This window comes from Eptatretus burgeri, chromosome 16 (assembly GCF_056783735.1).
Source record: "Eptatretus burgeri isolate ZD-2024b chromosome 16, Ebu_testis_v1, whole genome shotgun sequence".
Lineage (NCBI taxonomy): Eukaryota > Metazoa > Chordata > Myxini > Myxiniformes > Myxinidae > Eptatretus > Eptatretus burgeri.
In genome coordinates, this window is record NC_140976.1 from 2,089,833 (window position 1) to 2,113,452 (window position 23,620).

Consider the following 23,620-nt stretch of genomic DNA (forward strand, 5'->3'; position numbering starts at 1 on the left):
TTCACCATCTGCTTGAACACCAGCGCTCAGAGCAGTCAGGCTTTCCTCCAAACAGGTCAACGATTGACCGTATCCTTACTCTTTCAGTCCGAACTGAATGCAGATGAGAGTTTTGGCAGGTGCTGCTTGCAGCCTATGTTGATATCCGCAAAGCATTAAATTCAGTGAATTGGGATGCCCTGTGGATGATTCTCGGTCTTCGTGGGGTGCGACCAAAACTGATCAATATGATTTCTGAACTCTACTATGGTACTGAGAGTGCTGTGGGGTGTGGTGGTTCCATCTCTGACTTGTATCCAGTTGTTACTGGAGTTTGTCAGGGGTATGTACTAGCCCCTACACTTTTCAGCGCTTTTATGGCATGGATTTTGGAGAGGATGTTTGAGAGATCAAGCTGCGGTGCATCGTTTGGGAATGCTAAGATCTCTGACCTTGATTTTGCAGATGATGCAGTCATCTTTTCATTCGAAATATCCTCACGGGGTTATGGCAGGTGCTGATTGAGGAGTTGGAGCCACTGGGATTACGGGTTTCCTGGGTCAAAACTAAGATCCAGGTTTTCAATGACATCTTGGATGCTGCTATCTTGTCTGCACCTGTTTGTGGTGAGGATGTTGAGGTCGTGGAGAGATTCACTTACCTTGGCAGTGATATTCATGTCTCTGCTGCCTGTGAGCCAGAGGTCAGTAGACATCTGCAGTGGGCCTGAGGAGTCCTGGATTCACTGGATCATGTGGTGTGAGTCTGTCGGTACAGGTCCTTGGTCCTTCCAGTCTTTGCACTATGGTTGTGAGACTTGGACTCTTACCAAGCTTCTGAGGTGGAGACTTAACTCCTTAGGTGCCATTTCTCTTCGGAGAATCCTTGGCTATTGCTGGTGTGACCTTGTGTCCAATGTGCGGTTGCTGCGAGAGACTGGGATGAAATTTGTTACCTGTACATTCCATGAGCGTCAACTGTGGCTGTATGGTGACGTGGTTTATTTTCCTGACTGATTCTGCTCAACAGATTCTCTCAGTGAAGGAGCCTCATGAGTGGAGAAGGTCAATAGGTTGACCACATGCCTCGTGGTTGCAGCAGGTTGATCGGCATCTCAAGGAGATGGGGATGGGCCTGGAATCTGCCTGGGGAATGGCCAGACGGAGGCCCCTTGAGTATCTGGGGAAAGTGGACGCGGTGATGTGCTGCTCCGGCGCAATGTGATTGTTGGTTGTTCGTTAGTTATTAGGGATGTTGGTTGTTTAAGTTAGTTGTTACGTTTAGTTGTTGGTTGTTGGGGTTCATTGGTTGTTGTGACGAGTTATTTGGGTTAATTGTTGGTTATTAGTTAAGATAACTTCATGTTAGTTGTTCAGTATAGTTGTTGATCGTTTGGATTAGGTCGTTAGTTGTTGGGGATGTTGGTTGTTAAAGTTAGTTGTTCAGTTCAGTTGTTGGATGTTAGTTGTTAGGATTTGTTCAGGTTATTTGTGAGGGTTTTATTCACTCGTTTGCAGCTTGTGGCTGCTTGGCTGCATAACTTTCTTGGGGTGCGGCTATGCCGCTGATACTCATTTCACCGACCTCGGAAGGATGACAGGCTGAGTGCTAATTCAATGTCTGACAGGGCTTGAACTCAAGACCCTAATAATTTATGCCAGCTAATTTATTAGGGTTAGGGTTGCCAATGGCAGTTGCTACTTTTAAAGGAGTTTTTTTTTATTTTATTCCTGTCTTTTCAGATCATATTGATATTCTTGGAACAAAACCAGGTGCAGGAGGTCATTTTTTATCCATGTCGTGTGACCATGGTGGGGGTTAAAGGAACGTACATAAACAGTAGGATGAGCAATGAAAGGAGCAAGTTCAGTGGTCATATGTGTCGGAAGAGCATTGGGATCGAATGAAGACCAGAATGCAGAATGAAGATGTGGGCGGCACAGTGACTCAACCTCAGGGTATTTCCTTGTCTTATGAAGCGGTTCGATCCGGGTGGGGGGCTGAACCTGACTCGGAGTGTCTGCCCGAGCGCGTCCTTTCGCCATTCGCTCCTCACCGTGTACGAACACAACACCGAAGGGACATTTCCAGTGAGAGTGTGTTACCGAAACTCAATTGTGTGGGACGACCCACCTGAGCAGTTGCTCCATCCCGAACCAGCACCGCTCATTATCCATGTTGTCCATAAATCGGTGCAAACGACCATGTGCCTTCAACTCAACCTGGCACTTCCCTTCCAGCAATGCTCGCTCAAACAAATGCTATTCTCACAACAGCTATTGATTCTCCAACAAACTCTTATTTTATGTCTTGAACGTCAGTGTCAGTAAATGAATGCACCATTTCCCATCCATGACTGTTACCTGCACGTCTTGTTCACCTGAACACCTTACTTCTGTGATGTTTTTGGGTTTGAGTAAAGGAACATCTCTTTTTGGCTGTTCCACATTGGAGCATCTTTTCTTCATGGGCCCTTTTAAGGGTGGTCACCGAATCCCAGACAGCTTGTTTCAAGATCTGCGAGTGGGTTTATTTCCCAGACAGTAACAATGCTAAAGGGAAACCTTTTAAAACGAGACGAAGGCTGCTTGTGCTGAGTCATCACAACAGCCCTTGTGCTTTCCATTTTAAACGGTGCAGCAAACCCGTCCGTGTCTGGCATTGCGTGTCCACATGAGAGTGGGAGTGCGTGTCCACACGGGAGTGCGTGTCCACATGCAAGTCTGCCAGGGTCCTGTCGTTTTCTCTTGGGTGCTCCTTGGTTGCCAATCCCTGTGTTTTTCATCGTTCGGTATTCACATTCGTTTTCATTATTATCTCGCAGTCACCTTTCAGGACACGATTCCAAACACCCACGGCCCAGTCTGTGGGAATCTTTTGTGGCCCTCGGACTAGTCTGGGGATCGGGGTGTGCCAGGCATGGCCACGGCCTGGTTTCAACTTGATGTGTTGTTGTTGCGCAGTTGGAAGTCGAGTATAAAAGGTGTTGGACTTGTGGTGCCAGTTTGTTTCCGAGTTACTTCCGCTGCTCCCAATTATGGAAAGTGTTTTCCAAAGGCACTGCAGGTATCCTGGACCGACATCAGAGCTAAACAAGTGGAGGGATGTTCCAGATTTCACAATCCTTTCAAATTTTCAAGGTCTTCCACCTGAAAGATTTGACAAATGAAGCATCACGACCGAAGATCTATACCATATCTCGATTTCAGATGTACTCGGCGGTTTCAAAGATCAATTACCTTGTACGTTTCGCCAATCAGTTCGCTGTTCTGCATTTGCTTGATACAAGGAGTGCCGCACATGGTGTATGTCTATCTTACCTCTCTCCTGCGCCTCACACATCTACTCTCGTGTGCGTGTCCTCGTGTTATCCTAATTGTCCTTTCGGGACAGGATACGCCTCAACCCCATGCAATTCCATACAGCAGTTCCAGAAATGTCTGATTGTTGACAAATGTCTAACGTTGCCTTCGCTTCCTCTTGTTCTACTCTCGCCTCATCTGCTTTCAATTTCTGTATGCATTATTTCCATGTCATTCCACTATCGGTAGAAATCTGAGCTCCTTCTCTAACCCGTAATGTACAACTCATCCAACAATTTCGGGAAAGTTCCTCAACATTAATTATGTTATTCCCTCTCCTGGTTCAGATAAAAGGCTCCATTACCTAAAATGAATACACGCGGTCGAGGGAAAACCGCTGACCCCAATTAGGGTGAATCACCGCAGTTGTGACGATCCATTATTGCTGGTGGCTCTTGTTACCGATTTTGTGTCGGACCCTTTATCCCTGAACTGCTGGACGGCCAGCTTGGATTTTACTTTCCCTGGTGCTTTCTCAAGTGAGGGGTTTTAACAGTTCAAAAGTGGAATCCATTTTCCTGAGGTTTGACCGCAATACATACCTCGCTTTGTGATCCTGGACATGTGATTGGGTACTTTGAGCTATGCTCTCATTCATCAATATTCTCAAATTTCCACTTGTGTTGCTACTCATACCGTGTACCCAAATCTGTGTCTTTACCTGTCCTTCCAAGGGGTGTCTACAGATCACAGATGTTCAACAGATAGACAGGGTTGTCTGTAGAGAATGAATTGATAAAGCAGTCGTCAGTGTTGTTGCTCAGTTTATGACTCGAAACTTCAGCTGTTTTCAGTTCCCAAGCAACAAAGGGCTTCTCCCATACAGTGAGTCAGTCCTTGACAATGGCAAATAGACCTCTTCCCACTTTTTCCCACCACCATCTTCCCTCCCCAACACCTGTCGAAGGTGAGCTCAGTAGGAAAAGTATTTGTGCCAACGAGTGGGTGTTATTTATAACTTATATAAAAGCTGGTCAAAAAATGATGGGTTTGAGTTATCTTATTGGATATATTCAAGGAGATTGGACGATGTGATGTTTTGTCGCAGGAAGCGTAATTTAAAAACGCGACATGGACAAATGTTACCCTATTTTCTTTATCTTCTGGGAAGTTTCATTTTGATGGCGCAGCCTCGTGAGCATGCCAATGTCAGAAACCTCGGCCTTGTGTCAGGTGTGCTTCTGTCTTCTTTATTTATTAGACATCCTACAGATGGAAATGAACACTTGGTTTACTCTGCGTGAGTTGCACATCATGTGCAGCGAATTTCCCCTCCCTGCACCTTATATTTATTGTTGTTTTTTAAAACACTTGTGTACACCGCCTTTGAGGCTTGGTTGCAAGTCACCATCTACAATTCCAATGGATCTTTCTTTCTCTCTCTCTCTCTCTCTCTCTCTCTCTCTCTCTCTCTCTCTCTCTCTCTCTCTCTCTCTCTGTCTCTCTCTCTCTATCTCTATCTCTATCTCTATCTCTATCTCTATCTCTATCTCTATCTCTATCTCTATCTCTATCTCTATCTCTATCTCTATCTCTCTCTCTCTCTCTCTCTCTCTCTCTCTCTCTCTCTCTCTCTCTCTCTCTCTCTCTCTCTCTCTCTCTCTCTCTCTCTCTCTCTCGGTATCTCTCTCTCTCTCTCTCGGTATCTCTCTCTCTCTCTCTCTCTCTCTCTCTCTCTCTCTCTCTCTCTCTCTCTCTCTCTCTCTCTCTCTCTCTCTCTCTCTCTCTCTCTCTCTCTCTCTCTCTCTCTCTCTCTCTCTCTCTCTCTCTCTCTCTCTCTCTCTCTCTCTCTCTCTCTCTCTCTCTCTCTCTCTCTCTCTCTCTCTCTCTCTCTCTCTCTCTCTCTCTCTCTCTCTCTCTCTCTCTCTCTCTCTCTCTCTCTCTCTCTCTCTCTCTCTCTCTCTCTCTCTCTCTCTCTCTCTCTCTCTCTCTCTCTCTCTCTCTCTCTCTCTCTCTCTCTCTCTCTCTCTCTCTCTCTCTCTCTCTCTCTCTCTCTCTCTCTCTCTCTCTCTCTCTCTCTCTCTCTCTCTCTCTCGGTATCTCTCTCTCTCTCTCTCTCTCTCTCTCTCTCTCTCTCTCTCTCTCTCTCTCTCTCTCTCTCTCTCTCTCTCTCTCTCTCTCTCTCTCTCTCTCTCTCTCTCTCTCTCTCTCTCGGTATCTCTCTCTCTCTTGGTATCTCTCTCTCTCTCTCTCTCTCTCTCTCTCTCTCTCTCTCTCTCTCTCTCTCTCTCTCTCTCTCTCTCTCTCTCTCTCTCGGTATCTCTCTCTCTCTCGGTATCTCTCTCTCTCTCGGTATCTCTCTCTCTCGGTATCTCTCTCTCTCGGTATCTCTCTCTCTCTCGGTATCTCTCTCTCTCTCGGTATCTCTCTCTCTCTCGGTATCTCTCTCTCTCTCGGTATCTCTCTCTCTCTCGGTATCTCTCTCTCTCTCGGTATCTCTCTCTCTCTCGGTATCTCTCTCTCTCTCGGTATCTCTCTCTCTCTCGGTATCTCTCTCTCTCTCTCGGTATCTCTCTCTCTCTCGGTATCTCTCTCTCTCTCGGTATCTCTCTCTCTCTCTCGGTATCTCTCTCTCTCGGTATCTCTCTCTCTCTCGGTATCTCTCTCTCTCTCTTTCTCTCTCTCTTTTCTCTCTCTCTCTCTTTCTCTCTCTTTTTCTCTCTCTCTCTTTTTCTCTTTTTCTCTTTTTCTCTATCTATCTCTCTCTCTCTCTCTCTCTCTCTCTCTTTTTCTCTTTTTCTCTTTTTATCTTTTTCTCTTTTTCTCTTTTTCTCTTTCTCTCTTTCTCTCTTTCTCTCTTTCTCCCTTTCTCCCTTTCTCTTTTTCTCTTTTTCTCTTTTTCTCTTTTTCTCTTTTTTTTTTTTTTTTTGTCGACCTCAGAAGGATGACAGGCTGAGTCAACCTCCTGGTGTATTTTAATTCTGTGGCCAACGGGGCTTGAAATCAGGATCCTAAGCCAACACCAGGCTTAATTCCAATGAAAGAGATGTAATTACTTTTTTTTATGAGAAATGATTTTCGAGTTTTTTTGCCCCCCCCCCCCTCCTAAGAAGTAGACCGCAGTGAACAAACAGTCATGTAAAGAGATTGATTTCTAAAACCGTACTCAAATCGTCTTTATAAAGGGAGATGCACAAACACACAAATACACACTTTGTCTGTCCATCCATAAATGTCAGTTTATATTTTTCTCAAGACTGTGTGGGATAAGGTGTTCTCTGAACTCTCCAGTTATTAATTTTTTTTTGACACCTGCTTAACAAACCGTGCCATCCAGATATAGAACAGGTGGCCACATAGTCGAGGTATTAAAAACATTTTGAAATTGCGCATTTTACAGAGAGCGAGTTTAGGTGTGGTGCTTTCTCAGGTTACTGTCTTCAAGTTCAACCCCCTGTGTTATTTGGCCAAGCTTCAACAAGCAATAATCATTTAAACCTGCTAATTGAGCCCCATATTGGTGTGTACCAATGTTATACAGAAAGGAGACTGAACCATGTGCTCTGGTTGTTCCCAAAGCAGTACAAACAAGAAAAAGAGCAATCAGAGATTGCAAACCCTTGCCAGGACTTCTTTTGAGCGGTCTATTTTTTATAGGTTTTAGGGTAAATCCAGTATGGCTGCAAAACCATGTGACCTATGACATCATATGTGACGCTTTTATTCCTTGTGGATTGGCGGTGATATGTGTCAGGTTTCGCCTCGATCTTTTCAGCCATTTCAGAGAAGATTTTTGACGGCTTTTTTATTTTTGAAAAAACAACGTGGCTACCGAATCACGTGACCGATAACGACGTCAAAAAAATTTTGTGGACCATTTTATCCCTAGATGACACTCAAATTTTTTTATACTGATCGGATGTAGCGTTCTACATATGCAATTATGACATAAATGAAGGCAAGCACCAATGGCGTCATAAAAATACCACACTCATTCCCCATGATGAGTACTTGCTGTGTGCCCCTTGTACACCCATGGCTTGGGGAACACTCGTGTGAAGTTTCCCCTCAATTTGTTCGGTCATTCTGGAGAAGATTTTTTTTTATAGGTTTTAGGGTAAATCCAGTATGGCAGCCAAACCATGTGACAAATGACATCATATGTGTGAGCCTTTTGTTCCTCATGGACAGGTGGTCACACATGTAAAGTTTTGCCTCGATCCGTTCAGCCACTTCAAAGAAGATTTTGAAGGTTTTTTTTTTTTGTTAAACAATATGGCTGCCGAATCACATGACTGATGACGTGATGAAATCTTTTTTTCTATGGACCATTTTATCCCCAGATGACCGTCAAAAATTTTCATGCTGATCGGATGTGGTGTTCTACATATGTAATTATGACATCATATTGAGGGCACCTATGACGTCATAAAAAATCGCACTCATTCCGCATGACGAGTCCTTGCCATGTGCCAAGTTTCAATTTTCTTCCTTGGTGTGGTTTCAGAGATACAGAGGTCCAAAGTTTTTCCGTTTTTCCAATATGGCTGCCACACCACGTGATCTATGACGTCATAATTATCGAAACATTCTGCATGAGTAGTCTCGCCAATGGTGAAGATTTTGTGTCAATCCGACAAGCGGTTGTGGAGAAAAACATGAAAGCTCTGTGCGGGCAAACAAACAAACAAACAAACAAATGGGCCCAAATGCAATCCCCTCTCCGAATCCTTCGGCGAGGGTAATAAACACATCCATGTTTTCGTACCTCTGAGGATTGATCGCTAAATCGTGTCAATTGCTATCTCTGTTTCCATCGCTAATTTTGTGTGAATCGCTCTCCCCGTGTCCATCGCTCTCGCCGTGTCCATCGCTCTCGCCGTGTCCATCGCTCTCCCTGTGTCCATCGCTCTCCCTGTGTCCATCGCTCTCGCCGTGTCCATCGCTCTCGCCGTGTCCATCGCTCTCGCCGTGTCCATCGCTCTCGCCGTGTCCATCGCTCTCGCCGTGTCCATCGCTCTCGCCGTGTCCATCGCTCTCGCCGTGTCCATCGCTCTCGCCGTGTCCATCGCTCTCGCCGTGTCCATCGCTCTCGCCGTGTCCATCGCTCTCGCCGTGTCCATCGCTCTCGCCGTGTCCATCGCTCTCGCCGTGTCCATCGCTCTCGCCGTGTCCATCGCTCTCCCCGTGTCCATCGCTCTCCCCGTGTCCATCGCTCTCCCCGTGTCCATCGCTATCCCCGTGTCCATCGCTATCCCCGTGTCCATCGCTATCCCCGTGTCCATCGCTCTCGCCGTCTCCATCGCTGTCTCAGTCACCATTGCTATCTCGCTTTCCATCGCTAATTTCGTGTCCATCTCTTTCTCCATTTCCATCAAATGAGTGCCTTTGTTCGGTTCAAAGGTTAAATCCGTTGTATTAAGAAACTCTGCATTGGAATTCATTTTCTGTGAGAGAGCAATGTGAAAGAATTATGCACTTTGTGATGAAAGTGCAGAATTTGGCCCGAGGCTAGACAATACATACATTTTAAGCCAAGCTGGAATAACATGATTACCGCCATCTTGCATTTCAAAATGGCCGTGCTCGTGTGTCTGTCTGGTCGTTTGTTCTTCGTGCTGTGTTGTACAACATCGCCCGAAGATGGGTACGGTGCTTTGCCTCTTGTGCTACAAGATCTTCTGCACAGACTTTGGCAAGGAAACGAGAGATTTGTTATTGGGGAACACACCTGCGAGTATGACGTGTAACCGAGCCAAAAGCAGGAACTTCATCAAGTGCGTCTCGTGTGTCAATCTCGTCATCGAAGAAACATTTTGTTTCACTTGTTGATTTAGTGGAGGATGGATAACACAGGTTGCTTATGTACTTTACTCTCCTTCAAGCCGGCAGTCTCCTCATTTTGCAGCTAGCTGTGCTCTCTGGAATTTATATTTACTGGAGTTCAACCGACACGGCTTGCACACTCGAGGACTCCATTGAAATCGCTTCCATTCGCATCCCTCATCGAATCTGCCTACAATGAAAGGCGAAAGTGAACAAGGCTTTTAACGTCTGGGTCGACAACAATGTCTGGGTCTACTCATCGAATTTTGTGTAACTTCCTGTCTTCCTGAGAGTGAAACCCCTCGATAAATTGTTTGTCGGTGAAGGCCATTTTAATCCAAGATGGCTGCCCTAATCGAGGCCCTCTCCGAGGGCCCTCCCTGGATAATGCTTGGTCGATATTCATCTGACATTCTGTGAAATGAAATGATTCTATCACAAAGAACACAGTCGTTTATTAACCGTACGATGTCACGTGTCTGCCTCACGATTGAAATTCTTCCAGAAACAAATATCAGTTTTTATCCCCCACCGCGTGGCGGAAGGGGGATATTGTTGTCACCCGGGTTGTCCGTCCGTCCGTCCGTCCGGCTGGGCGTCAACATTTATTTCAATGGCGGGGGATTCCCCATCTCTGATGGGTATATCTTTAAAATTTGTTGATTACCCTCGTCAGAGGATTGGGTATTGCATTTGGGTTTGTTTGTTTGTCCATGTATCATGTGTCAACCGAGACCAGAACTTTTACATGTTATCTTTTATCAACCGAGTACGTCTATGAAGTATGTACAATTAGAATGTGAACACATCCATAAAGTACGAGCAGAGGTACCCCTTGTGCTGAAGGAATTTAGAGTTAGATCCAAGATGATGATTTGTAATACTGCCTACCACCTGGTGGCATGATACGATATACATTTACATGGAGAGAATTGGGGTCTTCCCCCCCCCCCCACCACCCTGAACCCCCTACCATGTAGATTTGAAAATTTTTTCTTGCTCCATCTCCATTTGCCACAAGGATTCTAATGGCAATATGGGGGTTACCACCGGTGGGGCCGATAACGGGGAGACAGACAACTTTATATGTATGTGCACGCTGCGATGTACACGCTGTGATGGGAGGTACATGCTGTGATGGGAAGTACACGCTGCGATGGGAGGTGTACTCTGCGAGGGGAGGTGCATGCTGCGAGGGGGGTACACGCTGCAAGGGGAAGTACATGCTGCTCATGCTCTAAAGGGTCTTAAAAAATCTAAAGGGTCTAAAATGGTGTAAAACATCTAATGGGTCTAAAGGGTATGTTCCAATAGTAGTTACATGTATAAAGGATCTAAATCAGACTTTTTCCACCTTTATTTATATATCATAACCCACAACTTCCAAATGAAAAACAAATTCAACAAATTTCAGAAAATTAATTAAAAATACAAAACTAGAATATCTTGGTTGGAGAAGTGTCCACCACCCCACCCCCCCTCCCTCCACACACCACCCTGAGTTTATACTTGGTTGAAACACCTTTGACAGCAATTACAGCTGTGAGCTTGTTGGGAAAGGTCTCTACCATCTTTGTACACCTTGATTGGACAATATTTTCCCTTTTCTTCTGGACAAAACTGTTCAAGCTCAGTGAAGTTGGTGGGGAGCGTTGATGGACAGCAATCTTCAACTCATGACACAGATTTTTGATTAGATTTCGGTCGGGGCTCTGACCGGGCCACTCAAGGACATTTAACTTTTTGCTCCGAAGCCACTCCTACTGCTACAAGGCAAGAAAAGGTGAAAATTTAAAATGGGGGTGTCGACTTCCTCTCGGCATTGTGTGTATATGTTTGTATATGTATGCACAGTATATATATATAGCCTGGTGTTGGCTTAGTGGTTAGGGTGGCGGCTTGGGATCCCAGGGTCCTGAGTTCAAGCCCCGTTGGCTGCTGAATTAACACCAGGGGGTTGACTCAGCCTGTCATCCTTCCGAGGTCGGCGAAGTGAGTACCAGTGTACTGGTCCCGGTGTATGCCCCGGTTAGAATAGGTGTACCATATCCCTGTGTGTCGTAAGAGGCGACCAGGGTTGGCGTCATGAAGGGCATCCGGCCATAAAAAAAAACATTGCCTCACAAAAAAAAAAGCCAAACCCCTGCACAGCAGGGAAAAATGGCTGTAAAAACGGTACAGTATGTGTGTATATATATATATATATATATATATATATATATATATATATATATATATATATATATATATATATATATATATATATATATATATATATATATATATATATATATATATACATTGTGCATAACTGAAGATGTCTACTGGTGATTGGTCAGAGGACATGCAATGAGGTGCAAAGAAGAAAATGGAAAGAGGTGCGTGTCTGTGGTCAGGTCACGTTAGGTATGTGAGTATGTGCCGGAGCAGCTCGTGTCTGTGGGGTCGCTCTGGAAGGAGCGGTTGTTTGGGACCTGCCCTTGGCGATCGCTCTTTTGCGTCCGCAGCAGACAAGATTGAAAACAAGAGACAGAACGTGTGGGAAGATATGTCTTCCGTGTCTGACTAGTTATGGCCAATATGGCTGCAATAGGAGACCCCCCCCCCTCAACATCCTCAACACCCACAGCCACAGAACACGAGTGGTCCCCAAATTGATGAACATGATGCTGATGTTATCCATATGTCATGGTCTTCTCGGTCACCAGATCTGAAGCCGATCGAGCATTTCTGGGATATTCTGGAATGACGCCTGAGACAATGTTTTCCACTTCCATCAAACAGGTGTGAGTTGATTGACTTTCTCGTGGAAGGATGGCGCCGCATCCTTCCTGCAGAACTCCAGATGCTGGTGGACTCTATTCCACGGTGCATCCAGGCTGTACAATTCTGGCCATATTGAGTGACTATACATTGGTGTTTCCATTTTTTGTCCACGACCTGCACATGCATACAGACAGACAACCAGACAAGACCAACCAATATCCATGTGAATCTTCGATTTCTAAATGAACAAACAGACAGACAGACAAGGGTGAAACATAACCTTCCGTCCACCTTGGTTGGGTGGTGGGCGGAGGTAATAACATCCTAATTTGATTTGTCGTGAACACGTGGTCGGTTTGGTGTTTCCCAAGTTCATGTTCATGACCCCAGCCGGACCCTCGGATGGAGTAAACACCCTTAACGCAAACACCCGCTCTCTTGTCCTCCATTCTTGACGGAGGACTCCATGAATGGCCCCAACCACCTGCCCTGCGTGGGACAGACGGCCCAGCAGACGGGGCTGAGTCACGGACCGTCTGAGTCTGTGGTGGCTCCTCTGGCTCTAACCATGCACGCGGCTCCCTTTCATGGGCGGTTTGATCACCCTACCTCCCCCTCAACCTCATCCCTACCTCACCTGCCCCACTTGCTGTTTACCCCACCGCAATCCTTATTGGTCTAAATATCGGAGTAGTCGTGGACAGTCAGTGACCTCCACGGAGTGGTCGAGGAAGTTTACTTTCGTCTTCTTGTTTCACGTGTGAATGGCCGCAGACCACATGGAATCCATGTTGGAATCCTTCACTGTTCCTGTTTACAAGAGACCATGGACAGCATTGATGTATTAATTGATGTTCGAGTCATCATGAAACTTTAAAAACTCTCTCTGTCTCTGTCTCTGTCTCTCACCGACCTGTGTTATGTGGCCACTTCAAATGGGTAGAACTGGAAGGGATGTTCATCCAGTTGGATCAATGAAGGTTTCTCTGTCATCGTTTGATTGGTGGTTCTATCACCATTGGGGTCACGATGCTCTTCCTTCGTAGGCATCACAAGGCTGCTGGGTGCACCATTGGCTGAGGATACCGTTGTGCCGCTGATGCAGTACCCCTTGTGCGTTTAGGTAGGAATTTGTACCTTGTTCAGCGTGCCGGCGAGAGCTCGCCGACTCTTCCCGAAGGACACTGTGTGATATTTAACGTCCACCAACTCATGCCGGCAGATGGGACACCCAGCTTAACGTCCATCCAAGGGACGGCCGACACATTAGTGAATCACCCAGCCTGTGAAACACCGGAATGACCGTTTATAGCCAGGTCGGGATTCGAACCCATGAGAGACAGCTTGGAATTGAGTGTGCACCTGGTACCTGTAGGACCTGGGCCATCCGACCAGCATCACCATTGGTGTTAAAAGTCGGCTTTCCAGATTTACAGATGACGTTAAGGTTGGATGGAGATAAGGTAGGTAGCGGCGGAGGGGGGTGATGGATCCAGGAAAGTTTTGATACCTCATTAGGTTGGTCACGTGATTGGTCGGTGTAGTTTATCATGACGAAGTGTAAGGTCCAGTGTTTATACTTCATTGAGATGTGGAGGGTTCACCTAACACCGATTCGATACGAACTGGATGTGATGTTTTTACCGTGGACGGGGGGGGGGGGTGGGGGGTCGTGTACCTCCCCATCTCCTCTTCAATAACCACCCTTTCTCGAGCAAGCGCAAACCATGTCGGACCTTTTGGTTCTCATAATGGTCTACAAACGACACACGTCACGAGTGGGTACAATTTTGAGGGTCTAAACCCTCCCCGTTTGTTTCTCGTTTTGTTCCAAAAGTTTCTTGTTTCCCTTCAATGTTGTCCCTCCATGAGCTCCATCAATTCCAACCTTATTGTCCTGTCCCCCCCCACCACTCCCCACCCCCCACCACTCCCCATCCCCCACCACTCTCCACCCCCACCACTCTCCACCCCCCACCACTCTCTATCCCCCCACCACTCTCCTCCCCCCACCACTCTCACCCGCCACTCTCCCTCACCACTCTCCCTCACCACTCTCCCTCTCCACTCTCCCCCACCACTCTCCCCCCACCACTCTCCACCCCACCACTCCCCATCCTCCACCACTCCCCATCCTCCACCACTCCCCATCCTCCACCACTCCCCATCCTCCACCCCCCACCACTCCCCACCCCACCACTCTCCACCCCCCCCATCCACCCCTCCACATTTTCCAAAATCCCAAATCCACACTACACCTCATAGGTGTTGGTAATTGAGGTCTTCTGTGACAGATTTCACATAAACTTCGATTCCTTTCTCATTTTACGAGGTTGTACAAACCTGGTGTTCGCTTAGGATTCTCGGGTCTTGAGTTCAAGCCCCTGTCCACCGTTGAATTACCAGGTGGGGTTGACTCAGCCTGTCATCCTTCCGAGGTCGGTGGAATGAGTACCAGTGTGAACTGGTAGTAGGGGCACTGCATCAGCGGCACAGCCACGCCCCAAAACCAATGATGCAACCAGCAGCCACAAAGGCTGTACACGAAGGGAAGGGAACTCACGCTCTGTATGGAGTATGGTCCTAATGGATGGATGGAGTCGATTCAGCCTGTCATCCTTCTGACGTTGGCAAAATGAGTCCCAGCGAGGTCGAGTAAAGGAGGCACTGCATCAGCGGCATCGCCGCACCCACAGAAATGATGCAACCAACAGCCACAGGCTGCATGCAAGAAATAAATTAAAAAGTCGTACGAGGTCTTCTCGTAGGTGTTTACTGGGACCCCAGTGGATCCCCTAGTCACTAGGGGATCCACTGGGGTCCTCGTCTTTTGACCTCACATTTCAAAACGACCACGGTATTATTGCTGACAGGTGACGGTGTGTCGGGCTGCTTGCCGTGCGATTCGCAGGTCGGCGTGCTCCGTCACGCGGCACCTTCAGTTTCACAGGTCGGAGAGTGAAGACCCTTTGTCGATATTTATGTGCAGCTGGTGCGGTGTCTGTATTCCCTCCCATGGCTCTTTGTCCGTCTCTGTGGCTTTCCCCAAAATAACTGTGTCCGCTGCACGCAGCCCCAATCCCTGCTCACCTCGCTCTCATTACTGACCACCTGCTCTCACAACTTCGGGGTACACACGTGGCAATTGTGGTGAGCACTCGGGGCTTTGTGGTGTCGAGCACTCGGGATGTGCACACGCCGCCTTTGTAGTGAGCACTGGCGGTGTGCGTGCGAGGGCTTTGTGGTGAGCACTCTGGGTGTGCACTCGAGGGCTTTGTGGTGAGCACTCTGAGTGTGCACTCGAGGGCTTTGTGGTGGGCACTCTGGGTGTGCACTCGAGGGCTTTGTGGTGGGCACTCTGGGTGTGCACTCGAGGGCTTTGTGGTGGGCACTCTGGGTGTGCACTCGAGGGCTTTGTGCATCAATCAGCTGTTCAACATGTGAGTCTTCCAAGCGGTTCTTCTGGTTCTCCAGGCTTCCTGGAACTGCAGCCAAGTGTTCACACTCGTTGGTTATCTGGTTATCTGGTTATCATTTGTTTGTCGAGATTTTGTCTCAAACATACACGTTCAACTTACTTTTGAAGGAAGGAATTTTCACTCCCATTGGCCTCATGTCGGACCGGGTCCAGCTGCTGGCTGGAGAGGTTACCAGAAAGCACATGACCGTGTACGGGAACGAGCCTGGAGCCTTGATGTGTGTGTGTTTTTAACCTTTGTTCGACATTTTCCCTTCTGTCATCATCCTCGAACAAGTCTCCCATTTTTACAATTCGCCACATGCTCAACAACACCGCTCTGGATCGCACCACATGTTAAACCACACCGACCTGGAACACACCACATGCTAAACCACACCGACCTGGATCACACCACATGTTGAACTGCCCCACCCCAGATCACACCACATGCTCAACCACACCGATCTGGATCACACCACATGGTAAACCACACCGCTCTTGGATCACACCACATGTTAAACCACACCGACCTGGAACACACCACATGCTAAACCACACCGACCTGGATCACACCACATGTTAAACCACACCGCTCTGGATCACACCACATGTTAAACCACACCGCTCTGGATCACACCACATGTTAAACCACACCGCTCTGGATCACACCACATGCTAAACTACAGTGATCTGGATCACACCACATGCTAAACCACACTAATCTGGATCACACCACATGCTAAACTACAGTGATCTGGATCACACCACATGCTAAAGCACACTGATCTGGATCACACCACATGCTAAACCACACCGACCTGGATCACACCACATGTTGAACTGCCCCACGCCGGATCACACCACATGCTCAACCACACCGAATTGGGAAGCACCACATGGGTCTGGATCACACCACATGTTAAACCACACTAATCTGGATCACACCACATGCTAAACTACACCGATCTGGATCACACCACATGTTGAACTGCCCCACCCCAGATCACACCACATGTTCAACCACACCGAATTGGGAAACACCACGTGAGTCTGGATCACACCACATGCTCAAACTGGTATTCCAAACTCGGGATGATTCAAATATAATTATCCTGAATGATGGTAGTTGTTGTTTGATGATGATTTGGACCATGATCCCACTGATGGTTCAGCATTCCAGGTGTTGGTCCTGCTGATGGTTCGATGATCCGAGTGTTGATCCTGCTGATGGTTCGATGATCCGAGTGTTGATCCTGCTGATGGTTCGATGATCCGAGTGTTGATCCTGCTGATGGTTCGATGATCCGAGTGTTGATCCTGCTGATGGTTCGATGATCCGAGTGTTGATCCTGCTGATGGTTCAATGATCCGAGAGTTGATCCTGCTGATGGTTCGATGATCCGAGTGTTGATCCTGCTGATGGTTAGATGATCTGAGTGTTGATCCCGCTGATGGTTCGATGATCTGAGTGTTGATCCTGCTGATGGTTAGATGATCTGAGTGTTGATCCTGCTGATGGTTAGATGATCCGAGTGTTGATCCTGCTGATGGTTTGCTGATCTGAGTGTTGATCCTGCTGATGGTTAGATGATCCGAGTGTTGATCCTGCTGATGGTTCGATGGTCGGGGTGTTGATCCTGCTGATGGTTCAATGATCCGAGTGTTGATCCTGCTGATGGTTCGATGATCCGAGTGTTGATCCTGCTGATGGTTCGATGATCTGGGTGTTGATCCTGCTGATGGTTCGATGATCTGGGTGTTGATCCTGCTGGTGGTTTGATGAAACGGGTGTTCATCCTGCTGATGGTTCGATGATCTGGGTGTTGATCCTGCTGATGGTTAGATGATCTGAGTGTTGATCCTGCTGATGGTTAGATGATCTGGGTGTTGATCCTGCTGGTGGTTTGATGAAACGGATGTTGATCCTGCTGTTGGTTTGATGATCTGGGTGTTGGTCCTGTTGATTGTTCAATAATGCGAGTGTTGATCCTGCTGATGGTTCAATGATCTGGTTGTTGATCACATCGAAACCTGGACCTTCCACAAATCTAAGATTGTGAGGTATTGAACGTTCTCGATAAATTTATTCTTCATTCAATTGCAGCCACGAAAGGTGTGGCTCACAGGTCAAATAGCCCCCTGCACACGACCCACTGTGTAACACCTGTAACGTGCACTACTCGCAGTGCTGCAACTGTACATACATTATTTAAGGTGCAGCACCTGTATATGCATGACTTGCGGTGCAGCACCTGTGTGTTTCAAAGAGAGTGATGAAACTTTAAATGTTTATTTACAAAGAAACAGAAACCTCAGGAACGTGAACCAAACATTTCTTGAAAGCTGATGACGTGGTATTTTCTATCTCTGATTGCTGTTGCAGGAAGTCACCGCTAGATTTCGTGAGAGGCCAAGGTCTGAAATTGGCATTTTCCCAAAATCCTTGTAATTGACGTTCTTGATGTGTACCCATCCCTCTTTGGTTTAGACAGGCATTGATCCTGACTCCAAAGTTCTTTCCAACTTTCCTGTGGGTCTCACGTGGCACTGCCTGCTGAGGATACGCCAGACTGATGTTGGTTTGATGCCGAGCTCCTGGGAGCACCGGCGGTGGGACTTCTTGGGACTGTCAACTGTAGAATCCCGCTCGGCGTCGATGTTTGCTTGGTTCTTGATGACCGATGCTGACCTGCCACTGTTGCCCTTGCTCTGGTTATGCACTGAACCTTTGTGCTCATAATGTTTCACGATACATTGAATGGCACAATTTGTGGGTCCATCACGTGTTCTGAGGTCGTTTTCCTGGCAGAACCTCCGGCGGGTGTCCACATATGATTTAGTCTCCCACCACCGAGCCATCACCTTTGTCTTCTGCTTCACTGTAAATGGCATCGTTGAACTGTGGAGCTAGAAATCCCAGGGAACACATACCACGACAACACCAGCAAACCCTGAAAAGGAAAACGGTGTCGGTCAAAAAATAGACGAGGCGGGAAGTCAAAGTTGTGTCAATCTTGTTGAAGCACCCTGAACTTGAGGAATGGCACCTTCACGCACCTGTAGTGCTCATGGTGCAGCACTTCTAAGTGCACGAGTCCTGATGCCGCACCTGTTTGTGTAGGTTCCTGCCACACTCTGTCACTCCGAAGGTACCTTGGGTTGGTTGTATCTCCTCTTGCGGGATTTGTACAAGGTGGAACGGAACCTTCGAAACACTCCCAAAACTCAACCTTCCCCACATGTCCCGCCCCACATCACCCTCCGTGTGTCCCACCCTCTCTCAACCTCGTCCTCTTCCTCTCAAATCCTTCAGTTCCTTACATCTCCGGATCTCCCCCCTCCCTCATTATCACCTCCTTCCTCCGCCCCAACGTATAAAGTCCTCTCTCCTCGGAGCGAAGCGACGTCCGCCGTCGGGTGTCGCAGAACGCGGATTGCGCGAGGGTCTTGGGGTCCAGTTCGTGTCCAATGTGGGAAACGCACGGACGGGACTCGATCCTTGGGAAGAACCGCATCGGACGAAGAGCTGCGAATCCACAGCATCCCGGTCTCACGTGCCCGTTTCTAAGCAACCGAGCGACGCTTCAGCCGTTGGAGCTGTTGCACGTCGTTCATATGTGTGGTCCACGTGGTACGTGCGGAGCAAGTGGTGCGTGTGAGGACCGGCAGCAAGAGCGACAGTGTTTGAGGCACACTCGGGAGGTTTCGAAGCCCGGCGAGTGTCGGACGACGCTGAACCGGGAGGGGAGCCGAGGTCTCCGCAGGAGTCGCGGACCCCGAGCTTCGGGTCTATCATGTGGATCAGCGGTAGGGAACCACGGGCTAACCGCAAATATACCGCACTTTGATGATGGAAACGACAAAACCTCCAACAGCTGTCTAACCAAGTGTGTGTGTGTGTGTGTGTGTGTGTGTGTGTGTGTGTGTGTGTGTGTGTGTGTGTTGGAGGTATATGCACTCATCTTGTGGTGTGGGTCACCGTCTATCAGAAGTTCGTTAATCTGGAAGACCCCTCTGCTATCACTGGGGGTGTTTGTGAACGTTGAATTTCCCACGGTGACCCTCACGAACACGACGTGATGATGTATCGTCTCACCCTGAACCAATTACAAGTATCTATTCTCATGAGCACCAGTTCAACGTTCGGTCTCACCAGCCGGTTCGTGAATGACTTGGCGCAAAGATTTCCCCCAATAGATCCCATATGGTAGTGGGATAATTGGGACTGTTAAATAAGTAGTATTGTGTGGGGGTACAAACACACACACACACACACACACACACACACACACACACACACACACACACACACACACACACACACACACACACACACACACACACACCTTCTGGGGACTATGGCAGCCACTTTTGACCCCCCCGACTTTTGTTTCACCCCCTGCCCCCCATCCCACTCCGAGTTGCACGAGTACCTGTGTATTAGTTCGCAACCTTACCCCGGAGTTGTGCGGGGAGGACTTCGATTGTTGAAAGGGAAATTATTGTTCGATATGACATTATTATTCGGGTGGTGGGTTTGGGATCCTCAGATCCTGAGTTCAAATCCTGCTCGGCTGTTGAATTAATACCAGGTGGGGTTGACTCAGCCCGTCATCCTTCTGAGGTCAGCAAAATGAGTGCGAGCTTGCTGTTCGACTGCGTCGGAGTGGCCACCCGTCCAGGATTGTGCCCACTAATGCAGGACACTGCTTCGGCAGCACCAACCCTCTGCACAGAGTATGGTCCCAATGGATGGATGGATGAGAGAGCATTATTTAATGAATTGATGTTTGACAAACACGACAGGGAAACATCCAACATTTGTTTCCACACAAACTCCAAGCTTGTCCCTCTTCACGTGTCAGAATGATCTTCATTTGGGAATGAAAGCCTCATCTGTTGGTTGTGTTGAAGGATTTGCAGAATCTAACATCGAGTGATGCGTTGACGTCTCTCCGAGTGACGTCATTATTCGAGATGGACAAGATGGTGCAGCTCTTCACCATGTTGAAGCCGGTTTTTTGTACACAATGTCGAGGCTCCTGTGAGAGATAACACAAAGAACGTACAAGGGCAGCAGGAGACAAAAGAGGGGTGGGAAAGGGTAGGACAAAACAGTGAGGTACAGAGACATTTGGAGATCTGTGGAAGGGAGAGGGATGGGGTGGGGTACATCGGGGTAAACAAGATGGACACCACAGGGACTTTCAGGTCCTTACACTACAGGGAACTTTCAGGTCCTTACATGACAGGGACTTTCAGGTCCTTGCATGATGGGACTTTCGGGTCCTTACACTACAGGGACTTTCAGGTCCTTACATGACAGGGACTTTCAGGTCCTTACATGACAGGGGACTTTCAGGTCCTTGCACGACACGGGCTTTCAGGACCTTACACGGCGGGGATTTTCATGAAGGAAAGCAGGGAATTTGAAGGAGGTAGGTTTGGGGCGGATTAACAGGGGTAGAAACAAATCGAGGTTTTGGATGGGGGAAGGAGGTGGTGATGAACAGCTGTTTTGAAGACCTGGAGGGAAGAATGGGATTGAACAGAGTGTGGGAGTTCCAAAGGTGAGAAAAAAGAGGAATGAAATAGTGAAGGTGAGCAGTGATTTGTGATTTTGGTAGTTTTACCAAAAGGGGCGTGTTGGAGGACCTTGAGCGCTCTGTGGAAACATGGTGGGGACAAATCACTGACAGAGAGTGGGGGGGGGGGGGCAGACCGGAGAGGAGACGGTAGAAGACAGAACGGCCACCGACCTCCCTGCGGTGAGAGAGTGAGAGGCCCAAAGACTCAGCCTCATCGTGGGAGATACCAATGATCCGAAATGCCTTGGTTTCCACAACGTGAAGCCGAGAAAGGTGAGAGGCAGGAGCACCAGCCCAGAGGGGAGAGCAGTACTCCATCCGGCTGTGGACGAAAGCTTTGTACGTGGTCAGGAGCTCAAGTGTGAATAAAAGCCTCATCTGTTGATTGTCTTGAAGGATTTACGTACTTTTTGGTTGGTGTCAAAAGCTTTGAGTCTTCCTTCCCCACTTACAAAGTCAACCGCACAATGCCAGTACAGTCGACATCACGTGGGATACGTACTTTTACAATAGCTTAAAGTCCCAGAGCAGAAGTAAGCGAGGGAAACGTATTGGGAGAGCAGTTTACTTGGACACCAATACACCACCACACCACCACACCACACCACACCACACTACACCACACTACACCTGGCAGTACTTTCTTCGTATGGATGAGAACTAAACGGAATAAATTTATTTCCTTGGCATCACATCTTGGGAGTTTAACGCCTGAGAAGCAAGTCACCGCTCGTGGTTCAGATGTTCTCTGCACTCCTAAACGGTAATTTACAAATGTTGCTTCCTGCAACCACGACGATGGTCAGCAGATGATTCTTCTCCCGGTACACACTCCGAATCGTGGTTTTAACACGACAAGAGACTCCAGCGTTGGGCAAGTTACCCCCCTCCCCTCCCCCCGTAGTTTTGAACAAACACATACACATTCTTCTTCTTCGTTAACGACACCATTATCACACCTTTCTTGTGGGGTCGGCTGGGGGAAAGTTGGAGACAGTATTCACGAACCGGCTGCCAGGCCTAACGTTCGTTTATTTGGGGCAGGAATTTGTAATTTGTTCATAATGCCAGCGATAGCTCGTCTCCTCTTCACGAAGGAAACCATGGGATCTTTAACATCACCACCGAATGCTGGCATACGGGGCTCCCATTTAACGTCCATCCAAGGGACCGCACGCACATTGATGAATCGTCCTGCCTGTCAACCAACGGGATGACACTTTATAGCTGGGTCGGGAATCAAACCCAGCCGAGAAAGCTGAGAGGCGACTGTGCGTACCTCTAGGCCATCCTGTCAGCTCATATACTCATCCGTACATGCATACTGACAGATATACATACATACACAAATACATACAAACATATTCCACCGGTCCAAAGTTTTAGAACACCCCCATTTTTCCAGTTTTTACTGAAATTTAAGCAATTTAACGTTTCAATGTACTCTGAAATTAAAGCATAGAACAAAGAAACAATTGCAGATAAAAAAAATAAATCATGGAATAGTTTTGTTGAACAAAATTTAATCTAAATTTTTGACTCATCAAAGTAGCCACCTTTTGCAGATATAACAGCCGAACATACTCGTGGCATTCTTTCCACAATGTAAATCAAATATTGTTTGGAAAATTCTTCCCAACACTGTTGCAGAAGTTCCCACAAATGTGTTACACTTGTAGGTTGCTTTGCTTTCACCCTTCTGTCCAGTTCATCCCAAACCAGCTCGATGGGGTTTAAGTCTGGAGACTGTGCTGGCCATTCCATGATTTGAAGCCTACCGTCTTGTTCTTTTCTTCTCTGGGAGTTCTCACATAGCCTGGAGGTATGTTTTGGGTCGTTATCTTGCTGTAAGATGAACCCTTGACCAGTTCGGCGTAGACTAGAGGGTATTGCATGGCGCTGAAAAATGCTGTGGTTGCCCTTTTGGTTCAAGGTGCCAGTCACTCTGTGCAAATCGCCGACTCTGGATCCAGAAAAAGAGCTCCAGATCATCACGCTTCCTCCTCCATGTTTGACAGTTGGTGTCACACACTGAGTAACCATCCTTTCGCCTACTCGACGGCATACAGAAACCCTGCGTGATGAACCGAAGATTTCAAATTTTGATTCATCAGTCCATAAGACCTTCTTCCAGTTTTCAGTCGTCCACTAGTGGTGATTCATGGCCCAGGCAAGCCTCTTTTTCTTATTTTGCCATCTCAGCAATGGCTTTCTTACTGCCACTCGACCTGTCAAACCTGCAGCTCAAAGTCTTCTCTTCACAGTTGAAACTGAGACTTCCTTACCTCGACCAGTGTTAAGCTGTGCTTGAAGCTGCTGTCCTGTGAGCCGCCGATCACGCAAGCTGTTGACTCTCAGAAACTTGTCTTCTGATTGTGTTGTGGCTTTGGTTCTGCCAGACCTCTTCCTGTCAGAGTTTCTTCTTGTTCCCAAGTGCCTTTTGATGGTGTAGGAAACTGTACTCACTGACACCTTAGCTTCCTTTGCAATTTCTCCAAACGAAAGACCAACACTTTTAAGGGTTATAATGGTCTGTCGATCTTCCTTTATTAATTGTCTTTTTCTCGCCATTATGATTGCAATATACTACTTCCTGCAGTGCAATATTCTCCAAATAATGCTTCAGAGGGTGTAGCAACATAGTCTGTTCCAACACTGCTTTTATATAGACAGACGGTTTGCAACTAATCAACAAAAGT

The 23,620-nt window shown here is 47.6% G+C and overlaps 1 protein-coding gene across 14 annotated transcripts in view; it reads left to right on the forward strand.

Moving 5' to 3' along the window:
• LOC147010325 (runt-related transcription factor 3-like) overlaps positions 1–23,620 on the forward strand; it is a 134,418-nt gene that overhangs the window by 55,587 nt on the left and 55,211 nt on the right. Inside the window, exon 1 of one of the 14 annotated variants that reach the window (XM_085859189.1) lies at positions 17,032–19,087. The exons of 12 other annotated variants lie outside the window; for them this stretch is intronic. In XM_085859189.1, the coding sequence (XP_085715315.1) occupies positions 18,802–19,087 (286 nt within the window). In that variant the 5' untranslated portion in view covers positions 17,032–18,801. Of the gene's footprint in view, positions 1–17,031; positions 19,141–23,620 lie in introns of those variants that run through there. One more of the 14 variants, XM_085859187.1, reaches the window with a different exon arrangement.